General features: G+C 47.8%; 1 protein-coding gene across 1 annotated transcript in view; it reads right to left on the bottom strand.

Annotated features, from left to right (window-relative positions):
- DSTYK (dual serine/threonine and tyrosine protein kinase) overlaps positions 1 to 16,035 on the bottom strand; it is a 307,229-nt gene that overhangs the window by 58,047 nt on the left and 233,147 nt on the right. Inside the window, exon 7 of the mRNA XM_069633139.1 lies at positions 13,724 to 13,853. Coding sequence (XP_069489240.1) covers positions 13,724 to 13,853 — 130 coding nt within the window. The remainder of the gene's footprint in view (positions 1 to 13,723; positions 13,854 to 16,035) is intronic.

The raw sequence follows: 16,035 nt of genomic DNA on the forward strand, positions 1-16,035 counted from the left end.
CTGGGCCTTCCAGACCTTAGGCGCGTCTGAGACCTTGACCGAAGTGGGGGGGGGGGAATAGGGGTAGGGCCACCACCTTGCTCCCCCTTGGGTTTTTCCATCAGAACCGACTGGGCCTTCTCCGGGAGCTTACCTGGGTTGTCACACTTCCTTTTCGTCGAGCCAGAGCTTTGGCTCATGGTTGATGGCGTCGACGATGCTGCGCCCGGCCTGGCAGCCGAGGAGCCCATGCCAACGGCGCTCCCCCGGTGCCCACGGACTTGCAGTGCTTTGCCTTATGTTGGGCCCCCGTCGCCGGAGCGTCCTCAAAGGTCTTAGACGACCGCTTGGATTTTTTTCTTGGGAGAAGTAGGTTGCCGGGGCTCACCTGCCGCCGGGCTCTTCGACTCCAGCCAGTCAGCAAGTCGCTTGTGACAGTCCTTCATGGTCCGGGAAGACATGTCCTTGCAGAATGCACAGGTCTCCTCGACGTGCGATTTATCTGCGTGCAGGCAGTAGAGGCACCGGGAGTGCCCATCCTCCTTGAACACATTCTGTAGTCCACATCCTGGGAAGATCCTAAACAGAGGCATTGAGTCTTAGTCTTCGGCCATGACCACAAGGGGTAGGCCACCAAGATCTTCTGAAATCCTCCTTGAAGTGAAATGCGACGAAAATTCGCCCTTGGGGGGTGATTTCTGAAACGGGTTAATCGGAAGATTGATCGGTGGAGCTTGAGGCTCAAGAGTAAACTCTTTGAAAAACGCAATACGCAGTAAAAGCTCGAGAGCTAAGCACGAGGACTCCCAACACTTGAACGTGCGGCAAAAATCTGAAGATGGCTTCCAGAGGAGGGGCTTCGGTAGAGGGCAGTCATTGGCTGGGGGCAGTATGACCCAGAGACCAGTGATTGGGTGATTGGTTATTAGGAGAAAGACACTGTTCAGAAACGAAACTGAAACCGATTTTTTCTTTTACTGAGGATTCCCAGCCTGACAAAGGGGGATTTTCATGAGCATGTGAATCCATGCCAGACCCCATGCTGGAGAAGCGTAGAAAGTAATGAGACGGTCTGGGTTGCCTTTAAAGTGGTGGTCAGGGGAGCAGTGATTGGGAAAACAGGGGGACTCAAGGGGAGTGCTCTGGCGGACCTTGGGACAATAGCACGAGAGATAGAATGAGTTGAAAGAGAAAGACATGCAGGTCTAACTGGGACGGAGCCAGGGGAACTCAACATTGAGGCTGGGGCGATTAGATTACAGAAATATATACAAAGACTACACGCGGAAGGGGATAAGCCTAGTAGGCTCCTAGCCTGGCTTACCAAGTAGGAGACCAAAAAATACCCGATTAATGCCATAAGAGACAAGCCAAGGGAGGAGGTGAAGATAGAGGAAGGAATTAATAAAGTATTCTCACAATTGTACGAGAGTTTGTACTCCCAGGACCAAGTGGTGGAAGACGGGGATATACCGAGGACTAACCGAGATTAGCCTCCCTAAATTAACTGAAGAGCTGGTACAGATACTAGAGGCTCCCCTCACAGTGGAGTAACTGGTAGCAGTAATTGCCAATCTCCCAACCGGCAAGTCCTTGTGACCCAACAGGTTGCCTGGCAAATTTTATAATAAATACAAGGACACCCTGTTGTAGGTCTCCAAGGCTGTTGGAGACCTACAAAGAAGCTTACGAGAGAGGACAGTTACCGGACAGCATGTCGGAATTTATAATATTACCCATTCTTAAACTAGGGAAACCACTGCTCGACTGTGCTGCCTAAAGGCCGATTTCCCAGATTAAACAGGATTCCAAAATCCTGACAACAACTCTCCATAACCGGCTCAAACGAGTCATACCCACGTTAGTGCATTCGGACCAAGCGGGCTATTTCCCAGGGTGGTAAACCATATGGAACTTGCAAAGACTTCACCATGTAGATGATCAAACAAAATCAGAGACAGAGCGAATGTGCAATAGCATCACTGGACGCTGTTAAAGCATTCGACTCTGAACTGGAACTGGTTGCTGAGCGCACTCGCCCACTTTGGAATAGGTGAGGGGTTCCTGCGCTGGATTAAGCTGCCAGATGAAGACCCCAGGGCAAGAGTGAAAGCGGGCAGGCACCTCTAAGGTTTGGAGAATCTATAGGGGCACGAAGCAAGGTTGGCCATTATGCCCGATGTTATATAAACTGGCCCTAGAACCACTGGCAGTCTTCCTCAGGGCCAAATAGAAGGAAACAGGGATAGAAATAGACAAAGTCATTCATCAACTCTCCTTATACGCAGATGACATGCTCTTCTTTGTTGGGAACCCATGGGTGCACCTACCAGATCTACTAGAAGCCATAGACTAATTTGCCAAATAATCGGGAATCTCCATTAATAAAGAAAAGTCTTCCCTGTTCCCCCTAGCAGATCTGAGAAGCCCCCCCCCCCCCGGACCAACTGCCAGACCTGGGCCTCACATAGGTGCCACCCACTTTCCGCTATCCATTAGGCATGATAGGTAGGGCAGCCCTTTTGAAATGGACGGTACTGCCACGTACGTTATATCACTTCATAAACACCCCTCACGATATACCCAAGACATTCTTCAAACAGCTAAACACACTGGCAGGGGAATTCCTGTGAGGGGAGGAACACAATGGCCCTGAACACCCTACAAAGAGACTATGAAGCGAGAGGGATCAGATTGCCAGACTGAACGCTATTATCTAGCAGGGCAACTGCAATTTGATGGCTGGGAGATAATCAATAGACTCAGTGCTCTTACAACCTGCATTATAACAGTACTATAAGAGAAATTATATGGATTGATAAATCCTTGATTGGAACCCCCCAACATAGTCAAGCTGGGCCTGACCCTGTGGAAGAAGGCATGGAAAGCCCAGGCAATACAAGACCCCTGCTCCATAAGGATCTCCCCTCCCCCCCCCCCCGCCCCGCCTCCTCCTCCTCCCCCTCGCAAGACTGGTCGGCACAAGAACCAAAACACTCACAACATACCAGAGACATTGGGAAACCAAGGGCGTAGTTCAGATTGGGGACCCGACAATGGGTGGAATTCCAAACCCTGACGGAGGATCAAGACATACACAAAGGCCAATTCATACTGTACAACAACATGGTCCAGACAATCAAGAGGAGATGGCCAGAATTGCCAGAAGGAGCAGAACCTGTGAGGGGGTGTTAGAGGCGTGGTACAACGGGTCAGAAGGAGGACAAGACTATGAACAGCTATTGAAAACAATGGGAGAGAACTGCAAACACAGGAACACTGGGAAGTGGAGCTCCGGAAGCCCTTCACTGACCAAGAGTGGGCTAGAGTACTCGGTACCCGCTCCAGAAACATTCAGACACCCACAGCCCTACCTCACACACAGAGCATACCTCACGCCCCAGAGAGAATGTCCACTATGGTAAGCAAGGAATCCCGGAACTGCCCACAGTGCACAGAGGAAAAAGCAGACATGTTGCACATGTGGACTTGCCCATTGATAACAAAGTTCTGGGATAACAAAGAAAAAGCGACTGGAGGAAGAATCCACATGCAGGTATGGACACCAGAATCTTACTTACTGGCCTTTTTCCTAGAGGCGAACTGCAGTGCAGGGCTGAACATAGAGGCATGGTGGACTGACCTGATGAAATGGACGCTAGTGGAAACAGTGTGGACTATGGCACTGCAGAGGGGAGAAAGCAGAAAGATACTTGCATGCAACACGCCATTACAAAAACTGTTTGAACAGAGGGAAGGGAACAGTACAGAAGATCCCAGTGGGTCAGAGGAACACTGAAGGGAAAGCAGACATGCAATCATGTGATCAAGGACCACTAGAGGACGAATCTAGATAAGAGATCAGCATTGGGAAGGCCACGGAAGCGCAGCGGGACAATTGACAACGATGGGTGGAATCCAAAAAGAAGTGCACGATTGAGTGATGTTGGTCATTACATGCTGTAAAACAGTTTTCAAAAAAATAGTTTTCTACATAGTTCGTGGGGTCTCTGCCCTCTTCCTCCTCCGGTAGGCCAACAATGTGTATATTGTTGCGTCTGGCTCTCTCTCAGCATCCTCAGCCCTGCCCTCTAAGGTTTTTATCCTTCCAAGCATGTCTGCGATTTGGGATTGGGCTCCTGCAATGTTACTGGTGTTATCCTGCACTTGTTGCTCAGCTGTGCTCATTATGTCTGCCAGAGCCCTGGCGTCTTGTCGCAGCGGCCCACATCCCCAATGACTGCTTCCATTTTGTGCTCTAGTGATGTCTTCAGTGCTGCTATCGCTTCTAGGATGGGGCCATGCTCTTGGCGCTCGGTTTGCTGTTCTGGTCCTGTTTCACTGCCATTTGTAGAAGTATGCGGCCCATTTTCATTCTTACGGCATAGGATTCCATGCTTGTCTGCTTCCCCCTGCCCCCTCATTGCTTGTCCGGCATGTCTCAAGTCTTGGTTGCGTGTCTTAGTGGACGTTGACACCCCGTCAGAGCAAGTGTAGTTAGCTCTGGCCGGTTTCGGGCTTACAAGGGCAGTTGGGGCACCTCGTCAGCTCCGTGGCTCCCTTCCAGTGTGTTCCCCTCCTTTCCCCGGAGTGTCTTGCTGCCGTGCTCCTTGGGTCAGAGGCTAGGACTGCTAGTTTTGCTTTGTTGGCCTGATCAGTCTGGTCGTGCTGCCCTTCACCCCCCAACCGCAGTGTATTGACGCCTCCTGTCCAGGAGACCAGGGGGGGTAGAGGGCCAGCGTTCCACACGACCCAGTCTTTCCTCAGGTTTCCTTTGCGTTTGCCCCTTCTTGTGTGTACAATGACCTGGGCTGTGCTTGCCTCTTAGTGAGTACTTGGCCAGTGGCCTTTTGCCTCTCTGCAACACCCCAGAACCTCTATCCAGGAACGTCCAGTAGCTGGACTATTGTGCTGTTCGTAATCAGGTTTATGTAGGGGAGTAGTCGTCTTCCCTCCTGGACCAGACACCTCATCTTGCCTGGTCCCCCCCCCCCCACCACCCCCGAGGTTGGGTATGAGTGCACTGCTCACCATTTTAATTGGTTGCCTGTGCTCACTCGCCGTGCGGCTTATTCCCCAAACGCATTATGCGATAAGCGCAGACTAAAAAGTACAATACAAAAGCACATTGATGGACTAGTGCTCTGCAAGCATCTGTCCACAGCTGCCCACTTCTCCCCTAGAAACTACAGCCTGGATTCAGTCCTTCCTCAATAGGTCTATGAGATTCAGACAACCTCAAAACGAGAGTGCTGCTCACATAGGCATTCCAGAAGTTAGGCGCAACCCATCCCCTCTCCTTCGGGGAGAGATGGAGCAGAGAATGCAATCTTGAACTTCATTTTTAGGGAAAGAACAGGTTGACCGCCAAGAGCCAACATCGTCTTGAGGTCTGCATGGCAAACAAGGAGTAGAAGCCTTTTGAGGAAACGGTGGATAACTTCGCTTCAAGGCAAGATTTTGGAAAATGTTGGGGTCGGTAGGGGGGGGGGCAGATCACAGGGAACATGGGCTTCTACCCATAGTCCAACGTTCTTAAATAACTTGTTGCCAAGCAGGGAGGCACTGCTATCCTACGGGGGGGGGGGGACCGTGCCCCTAGAAATTTGGATCAAACATATGACTGGTCACCACAGGTGAAGGTTCACGAAAAGTAAACACCTGGTGGTGGATTGCCTCCTTGCTGGGTTGGCCACAGTAGACCAACGTCCCAGCGGACTTCAGTAAACTGGCTCAGAAACCTTGAAAGCAGAAGCCAGGGTCTTTTGCAGTTTCCAATCTGCGGTTAGGAACTCCCATTAGCAGGGTTGGTTTTGGCGATTGGTTTGTCAATTGACTGGTGAACCTGATGAAAGCAGTCAGCAGAGAGGGCTTTCAAATCGTTCATTAGAGTCCCTTTGGGTATGCAGGAAGACCTGCATTACTTACCGTAAAAGTATTTGATGATCGTATCTGCTTTGATTCACATGCTATGCATATAGTCTGACATCCAGTGGTAACCGTAGAGTATTGTATCTTGTCTTTCAAGAATCAAAAGGGGACGTCGACATGACCATGCCTGTAACACTTATCCCTACGTGACGTGTAGTGTACCCAAAATTCCTCACACGTCAATGTCCCTCCAATTGCATTTTTTCTGCCGTGAGGGAGCCTATGGCTATCGTGAGTACAGAAAAGAAAGTAGTAAGACGTCTATGTTCCTTCCATCTGAGCAGGGAGTAAGGGTGGGCGCATGTGAATCCAAGCAGATACAATCATCAGAAATGCTTTTATGGTAAGAAATGCAGGTCTTCTGATGCTTGTTAATCTGCTTAGAATCACATGCTGTGCAAAGACTAGCGAGCAGCACCCGAAGTTGAAGGTGGGTTGTGAGAGGGAACAGTAGTGAAAAGATGTCTTAGTACTGCTTGTCTAAGCAATAGTGTTTTGTAAAGGTGTGTACAGAACTCCAGGTTGCCGCTTTGCAAATGGACTCGGGGGAACATTTGCAATGACTGCTATGGAAGCCCCAGTGCCCAGAGTAGAATGCGCTCTAGGCTTGAAGGGCAGTTCCCTCTTAGCCAGAGTGCGATACATTTGACAATCCACCTCGAGATAGCCGATTTAGAGACAGGATCCACTTCTCTACCAGCTACCACTGAAACAAAAAATTGGTTCGTCTTTCTCAGTGGTTTAGTTCGGTCCAGGTACAACATGACTGCCCTACGGACATCTAAGGTGTCTAGGCTTCATTCGGCCATGTTGGTAGAGTTTTTGGAAGAAGGCAGTTCTATTGATTGGTTCACATGAAATTTGGAGATAAATTTAGGCACATATCTAGACTGAGTGCGCAGAACCACCTTATCTCTGAACTGTAACGAAAGGGTCTAGAATTGAGAGTGCCTGTAGTTCACCAACCCGTCTAATAGAAGTGATAGCCACTAGGAAGGCTGTCTTATAGGTAAGATCCTTGAGACTTGCTTTATGCATAGGTTCAAATGGAAACCCCCAGATGTCTGGTTAATACCACATTCTGGTCCCATACGGGAGCTGGGTTAGAAATTGGCGGGGGGGGGGGACGAGGGGGGTGAATTCTCTTGAACCCTTCCATGAAAGCCTTAACTGGTATTTTCCACCACAACACGTTCTGTTGTGACATGGTGTAGGCTGAGAGCAGCTAAATGAACCTTAAAGGAATTAAAAACCGGGCCTGAGTAAATTAAGTGAGTCAGGTACAATATAATGTGCGTGAGTGAACAGTCAATGGGATGGACGACCTAGGAATTGCACCAGATATCGCTTCCCCAATTATGTCCATGCATCTCTGAGGGAGTTGGAGGTGTCTGAACTCTATGACCTCAGGAGCCAGGCCGCTAAGTTCAAAGTTTGCGGGCATGGTAACTTCACTTGGGGAGAGACAGCTCCATCAGATTAGTGAACCAGGGTTGGCGGGGCCACCAATATCAGGGCAACTGGTTCCTGGTGCACTGTCTTGTTGAGAAGGGGAGTGTGTTGGGGGGGGGGGGGGGTGGGAGCGTAAACAAATTGCCCTGACCATGTGATCCAGAGTCCGTCCCCTTGCAACGGTTCTGGGGTTACCTGGAGGCGTAGTCTTGGCATTGACCATTCTCCAGAGTTGCGAACAAGTCGATCTCTGGGAACCTCCATTGTGTGAAAACGTTGGACAATGTCTTCGTGTAATCTCCATTCGTACTACATGGGTAGTGGGAAATCTCTGCTGAGAACAAGATTTCTGCAACGGAGTTCCCCTGGAACGTCGAGACAACAGGAACATGTTGAGTGCCCACTTCCAAATGTTGTGGGACAGTTTGGACAGCACTGGAGAGCGAGTACCCCCGTTTGTATAGAGAATACATGACCGTGGTGCTGTCTGAGGATCAGGATCGTCTTCCCTTGCAGTTGTGCCTGGAAAGCTTTCAGTGCCTTGAAAACTGCCAATAGTCCCAACAGATTAATGTGGTTGGATGCTATGTCTGACGACCAAACTCTACGCGGCTTGTTGAAGCATGTGAGCCCTCCACCCTGTGAGAGATGCGTCTGTAGTGAGAGTGACCTTCACTGCAGGGGTGGTGAAGGATTTTACCTTCAAGTGGTTCTCTTGACCAACTCTGCAGCGAGAGAACGAGGGCTGGCGAGAACCACTAGATCACCCCATTGTCCGCTGGCCTGACAACACTGGTTGTTGAGCCACTCCTGCATTGGATGTATGCGCAAGCCCGCGAGAGGAACCAAATAAAATGCATGATGCCATCATTCCCAACAGTCGCATAGCCCTGCGTACCGTCACCTCTCGACTGGCTACATAGTGATGTATTTGAAACATGTTTTGGACCCCCTCGTTGGAGGGGAAAACAAGGCCGCCCCTTGTTCGAATTAGAGCCCCCAAGAACTGCTTGACTTGACTGGGGTCTAAGCTGGATTTCTTTTCGTCGAGGGAGAATCCTAGGCTTAATAAAAGGTCTATAGTCCTTTGGGTATTTGACAGGCATGTCTTGTAAGAGTCCCGTTATGAGCCAGTCGTCGAGGTAAGGATGAACCGGTGGGATGATAGCCTGCGCAGGTGTGCTACTGCCACTGCCAGTATCTTCGTAAATACCCTTGGTGCTGAGGCTATGCCAAAGGGTAGTACTTTGAACTGATAGTGCTCGCCTTGTATCATGAACCAAAGGTATTTTCTGTGCACTGGCAACATTGAAATATGAAAGTATGCATCTTTCATGTACAATGTTGCCATGTAATCCCCTGTGTGAGCAGGGAGATTACCTCCTGCAGGGTGACCGTATGAAACTGAGATTTCAAAAATGTGTTCACTGGGCGCAAATCTTGTAGAGGGTGCATGGCGAGATCCTTTTTGGGTACAAGGAAGTACACTGAATAAATACCCTTGTTTATCTGTGGAAGATGTACGACTTCTATGGCACCCTTTTCCTGCAGGGTCTCGACTTCTTGTAGCAAGCGTCAGGCGTCTTGAACATGGAGGTCTGAATTGGGAGGGCGGTGGGGGGGGGGGGACCAGCAGAATTCTATGCACTACCTGTGGGTGACGGTCTTGAGTACCCACTGGTCTGTAGCTATCCCCTCCTATGCTTGAAGAAATGATATTAGCGGGCCCCGACCAGGGAGGCATGGGAGGGGACCACAGATCTGCTGGTCATTTTTGGCCTGAGACCAGGGAGCTTCGAGGGGTAGAATTCCAGCCCCTTCCTTTTCCACTTTGCTGAACTCTTGGGGGATACGGTGTGGTGTAACTGGTGGTTCCTTGGGGAGAGAACCAATTATTTCCTGATCTCTATTGGTTCTGAGGGAAACGTTGGCCACGAAAGCAACGCCTCGATCCGCTCCCCTCCTTGGGGAAGGCCTCTGGGTGGATCTGATCAAGGGTCTTGAGGGCGTCATGCTCTTTCTTAGCAGTCTCGAGCGCTTTGTCTACTGCTTTCCTAAGTAGATTAGTCCCTTCCACCGGCTTATTTATTAGTGAAGCTTGAGTTTCTGGTTTGAAACCAGAGTTTGTAACCATGTGTGTCTCTTGAGGAGGGTACCTTGAGCCAAGGTCCTGCAAGCTGTCTCTGCCACATCCAAAGTATTCTTTAAAATACTTTGGATCAACTTGTCTGCCTTCTGCTACCGTGGAGAGCAAGCGAGCCTGCAGCGGTTCAAGGACTTCTTGAAGGCCCTTCTGTAGCATGGACCATCGTGCATCAGCATAACTAGCCAGCAAAGTCGGGTTATTTGCGATGTGACTGGAAAAAGCCGCGGCAGCCGTGACCCTCTTCCCCAGAGCATAACGTCTCTTGTACTCCTTGTCTGGGGTGGCTCCCCAGTTGATAAGGGAACCCCCACTCTTTCTGGTTGTGGTTACCACCAGTGAGTCTGGAGTAGCATGGCCCCTGATGTAAAGTGGGTCAGAGGGGGGAGGGTCGAACATTTTCTACTCTAGGATTTACTGCTCTAGTTAGGGCAGGTGTCAAAGGGGCCAACTGCTTTTTGATCAAATTTGGCAAAGGAATAGCTTGGCTGGCCGGTGGTTTTTCTTAAGATGTCCTCGATAAAATCAGCCTCTGGTACAGCTTCCTGGGTGGCAACGTGGAAATATTCAGCTGTTTTCCTTAATATGGCGTTGTACGCGATTTGGTCGTCAACCGGGGAGGCCTGCTGAGTGGGTGTGGTCGGGGGGGGGGGGTTTACAAGCACAAGGCATCAGGTTCCGGTGTTGGATTAGGTGACTGCCAAGGCTGAGGATCACCCAGATCGGGTTGTCCCCCTAACCCTCTATGCGGTCGATATGAACATCCTCAGTGTCAGCAAAGGTATATTCATCCTGATTTTATTGGTCCACAGGAACCTCAACTTCAGCAAGGTCATAAGCATATATTTCTTCTTCCTGAGAAGGGAGAACAACTTTTTGAAGTCTAGCCACAGGGGGAAAGGGACTCTTCCTGGGACCTCTTGGGCGTGGACTTCTCTGAGAGTTGTACAAACCTCTCTAACCTATCCATACATCCCTCAAATTTCTCCCTGGTCCAAATAGATGCACCAGAGGAGTCTAGGTTCTGTTGCAGAACATCAAGATTTCTCCTTTAATGCTCAAGAAATCCCTCCTGTGGCTTCCGAAAAGCCCTTTTCGGGGGACCGACTGTTGATGCAAATCCTTTTGTCTGTCCTTAGGCTTCTCTGTTTGTTCCGATGAATTCTTCGGCCTATCCCTGTATTTCAACAAATCCCTAGGTATCAACGAATCCCTGGACCGTTGCTAGGATTATTTCGGAGGATAATCAGAGGCGATGCTTTCGGCAACCTCTTCAAAGGCGCAAGGGTGTCTAGAACAGTCCTGTAGTTGTGTGGTTGTTTTCGGCAGAACCAGGGCCTTCGACCATGGACACCTTCTTCCGAAGCATCTCGATGGTCTCCTAAGTGTTGGGGCAGTGCCCTTCGATTTAGAATGCTGAGTTGCAAGGCGAACCTGCAGTTGCAGGGCAGGCTGCCGATAATGACGACCGGTGGGCATGGCCGTAACATTTGGTGTGCCCGTTGGCACTATGGGTCGTTTTTACTTTTTTGTCGAAGACGTCCCGGGGTTGTGTCTTTAGTGTGTGACCCAGGGAACTAAGAGGAAAGGGAAAGGCATTCTCAGAAAAGGAAAGGTCCACCCTGACCCCACTCTCCCTACTGTGCAGGTCGGACAGAAGGCCCGGCCACATGGTCGGCAGCGCCAACCGGAACACTGTCGAAGGTCCGTGGAACCAGCTTCGGCATAGATCAGGAAACAGTTGATGGAATGGATGGTAGGATAATTAATAACTTTAAAATATACGACCAAGGCTTGAGGATAACAATAGCAATGTCTCTGGACGAGCTCTGCATAAGGCAACCAGAATGCTGGGTGCAAAAAAACAACCTGAGGGACCGCGACGTATGAGGGATTTTGGGTACACTACACGTCATGTAGGGATAGTCTTACAGGCACGCCCATGTCGACGTCCCCTTTCGATCCTCGAAAGACAAGATGTAATACTCTGCGGTTACCACTGGATGTCAGACTATTTGCACAGCTTGCGATTCTAAGCAGATTAACAAGCATCAGAAAGCACATTAATCTTGGGGAGGTGTCCAAGTCCTGTGGCAGCTTAGCAGGTCATCGATTAGCCATATGGTATCAATCCATCCCAAGACAAAAGATTATTCTTTCTCTCAAGAGTCATGTCGTCTGACCAAGCGGATGTTGATAGGTGCACAGTAGACAGCCAGGATTGTGTCTGTGCTGGCTTGCAGTGCATAGTTTTGATAACTCTGCTCTACAAGAAATCTTGAAACTTCTCCTTTGCTGGTGGGATAGGCACAGTAGAGGTGGAGGACACAAGTGGAACCAGAGCTCTGAGCCAGTGCTGCTGAACCAATTGTAGTTTGGGAAGGAAGGTTTTAAGCATGTGCATATTTTTTCTGATATTCTACTGAATTTCACATCAATTCTCTGGGTCCACAGAAGTAACCATATGCAAGATCACCCAAATCCTATTGGCTTCTCAGCACATCTGTAGAGTGATGACAGGCTTCCGAAGTCTGTGAAATTATCCAAAACTTTTGGCTCCAATAGCAGGGGTTCAGCCGAAGGAGTCTGAAGTGTGTAGGAGAAGAAGAGATAGTTGGAAGGTGACAAGGGTGGAGGGGGACAAGGTGAGGAACAGATGGCAAGAACCAAGAAAACTAAACAATGAAGGAAATATCGCTGCTACCCCTCCAAGACTGCCGAAAGAACAGACCACTGTACTTCTGGCTCCATACTCACCCAGTGAGTAATTGTGATCTCAAATCCCAAAAGGGAGCCACACTGAGGCTTCCAGCAGTGCTTTGGGATTGTGCAAGCTAAACAATATGCAGTCTGCAGGGAGGTGGGCATTTGGACACACCCAGTTCTGCACTGGTTGTGATGGTTCTATAAATTTAGTGCCAGATTAGGCAATGCTGCATGGAAGCAACTACTGAGACAGTGCCCCAAGTCACATAAAACAAATGCAGAATTCAAAGATTGGGTTGCTGTCCACCTGCGTCTTAATGGAGAAATAAATGAGGACAGTGAATAATAGTATCAAAATATTTGTATTACTCTGGTTTTAGTGGTTAGGTTAGAGTCTAAGCAGAGCAGACATGTTTCGACCAGGGCCTTTTTCAAGGTTCTAAAACCAGGTTTTGGGGTAGTTTGCCGATTACTTGTTTTTGCTTGCTCAGATTCACCAAAAATGTTATAAAGCAAGTCTTATCCTTCCTGATCATGTGTTCCAAATCTCATTATTCCGTGACCATTCATGAATGGGTTATTATGGGCGGACTGATTATAGAACATTTGTCCTCTAATGGCATGTCGCGTGGCAGTGTTCCGCCTCGGTGTCCCGTATTGTCTGGGATACACCCAGGCAATACGGACACTGAGGCAGAATGCTTGCCTTCGAACATTTGACAGAATCCGAGCAAGCAAAAATATTTACTAGGCGCACTACCCCAAAACTTCAGATTAGAGCCTTGAAAAAGACCTCATGGTTGAAACACATGTCATGCAGCAGTTTGTTCACTGGCAAGGTTTGAGGTCACCTCCTCATTTGCAGGCCCATGCACCAAAATTAAAATTAAGACCCCCTCAAATTTTGTTTTCCTTCCAACTAGTCTCAGGTTCACAGTACAATACTTTTACAACATGCAGCCTCAGAGTAAGGAAATGCTCACCATGCAGTTTTCGGACCCTGAAGCATATTAACCAATGCACTTTTATTACTGTTGTAGCACTTTACTGAAGTGTCACTGGGTGCTCGCACCAAGTGCACACAAAAGGAAAAGTTAATTCTGCCTCACAAAAATACTATGCACAGACCAATCCCCCGCTCCCCCACGATCTCACATGCAAAGTTACAACAGGAGAATTATGTACTCTCAGTAGACTCCCAGCCCATGTGTCAATCCTGCAAGCATACTCTAGAACCCGTGGCACAATGGGAATACTAATCGAAAGAATTGCACTAATGCAACAGAACCTTCTGCATGTGCCATTGAATAGGTTTATTGATCTATATAAAAATACCCACCACTGCCAAAGCCCATGTAAAAATTGCCATTGGTCACTCCCAGTACAAAAACATACAAACCTACAACACATTTGCAGCATTACACACAAAAAAAGAAAAAAGCTTAATTGCATCTGGTGGTCTAAACACTTGGCGCAAAAAAACACCATGCTTTCACTCATGCATGCTCTTACTATAGAGAAGCACATCCTGTAGGGATCGGGATTCTAGAGAAAGCCGTGCCAGCCGGGGGGCGTGATCCTTGCGCACCTTCAGCCACAAGTCTTCCGTCCTCTCCAGTCTGCCTGAATGGCCAACTTCAAGCTACATAAAGGCCACAAAAAAAAAAAAAAAAAAAAAAAAGCACCCTTTGACTTTCCGAAAGATCTTCCACATGGAACATTGTATTACCTTAACAACAAAAACAAAAAATTGCCCGAGAAGTGGGGCTACAGAGAATACAAGCAGTAGCAATTCAAATATCAAAAAGGACAAGTTAGCATTGGCGGACAAAAAAAAAGCCAAGGTCTACAAAATAAAAGCTAAAAAAATAAAGCAAATACATTGCTGCTCCAATTAACGACTCAAATGAAAACATGTAGTAAAGTATTAAGGCAAATAGTACACATTCATCCCAAACAGCAACTGCTGCCGCTCAACTGGTTTTAGTTTGGTTGGTTTGAGGCAAGGGATGCCTCATGACCTGGTGTGGCATTCTCCAAGACAGTCCATGCAAGACGAGTTTACAGGGAGGTATTGCTAGGATTCCTTTGTCAAATTTAAAATACAGAACACACATTTCTGCCTCTGGGGTTAGCAAATCTGAGACTATGGATGAGTAATTGGCCAAAATAGAGGTTTAATTTACCTGTCCTCGGTGCCAGTCAGCATTTTGTAGGAGTTTTGATAGGTCTGTGGCTAGACACATTCCAAGCCTTGCGCTCCATATCCAGGCAATGGAAAGCCTGTGGAGTTGACACTTCCGTAAGGTTCCCCATGGCAACCACTAGAACCCTCCCAGAAAACTTGCCTAGGAAACTGGTACGACTTCCATACAAGGGCTGCAATTCCAAACAGGGGACTCGAATGGCACAAAGTAGCCACCCAGGTTTGAAAAGGCTTGTGCCAGAGGGTTTCTCATGAAGGGCCAAGTGTAAAGTATCCAGAGCTTTGACCATTACCATCCATGGACTGTTCGGTGGAAAAAAACACTACCCAGGAAGGCAATATCGGTAAGATTCCTTATAGGAGGCGTAGCACAAAGGTGCATGTGTGCAAAAATCCAAAGGAACAACTGATTTAGTTCCCACTTGTGAGTTATTGAAACCAGAAAAGCTGACTGAGTCGAAGGAGCTACTTACCCCTGATAATGTTCTTTCGACTGGATGTTCCTCCCATGTATTCCTCATCTAAGATTGACTCCCAAAGGAGTATTAGTTTTAGCGGAAGGAGTACGAATTTTGCAATCAATGGGTTTTATGAAGTACTGCTTTCCCAACGCTTCCATCCTGGCTTAAGGTGGAATTGGCAGTAATGCTTTGTAAAAGTGTGAATGGTAGACCAAGTGGGCACCTCACAAATATCTTATTGGAACCCATTTTTGCAGAGCAGAAGTAGCCATGCCCCCAAGTCAATGTGCCCTCAAGCCTTCTGGTCGGGGAGGAGGGGGTTGGGGGGGGGGGCAAATCTTCCCCAGCCAGTCTATAGCATTCAGTAATGGCCAATATAATCCATCTGGACAAGGCTGGTTTAGTTACAGCCTGTCCCAGTCTATGACCAGTACTGTCCTATAAACATTTGATTATCTAAACAAAACATTGACATTATTGAAATGTAGAAACCCACAGCCATTCTTGGGTCTAGTTTGTGTGACCTTTCCTCTGCCTTGCCAGGATGAGGTGGTGGTTCAAAAGTAGGCAATACTAACTTTTGTTAAGGAGCACTGATTTAATAACAGTGCTACAACAATGAGTATGAGAGACCTTTCGGAAGAAAGGAATATGTTAATATATCCTAATATAAGCGTCTAGAAGGTCCCTTGCTTGAGGTTAAGGGTTCCATTATACATTAGAAAAAATAGTATAAAAAAACCAACAAAGTGTTTACACTACAATTGTTTTTGTTTAAATTGTTAGATATTAATGTGAACATTTTACACTTTTTACTTTTGCACTAGTTGTACTGCAAGGTCGTTCTACCACAAGTGGCCAATTAACCACTAAGGTTGAATCAACTACTTTAAAATATCAACTTGTAGGACAGGTATAAATATGTATTTTTCGGATGTTTGTCTACTTGATGTTATGACTGTTTTTAACACCAGGTTGTGAAACATTGTGCTTTAGAGATATACATGTGAATTGAGGTATATATATATATATATATATATAAAATAAAAATTGTTTTAAGATTATATCTGTGTGCTACCCAGTACCTATTTGGTTCATGGTCTGGGTGATCTCTTTCTGAAAGAGAAAAAAGAGGGAGGTTGGTGAGAGGAGGTTCT

The sequence above is a fragment of the Ambystoma mexicanum genome, chromosome 13, assembly GCF_040938575.1.
Source record: "Ambystoma mexicanum isolate Mex_15411 chromosome 13, UKY_AmexF1_1, whole genome shotgun sequence".
Classification (NCBI taxonomy): Eukaryota; Metazoa; Chordata; class Amphibia; order Caudata; family Ambystomatidae; genus Ambystoma; species Ambystoma mexicanum.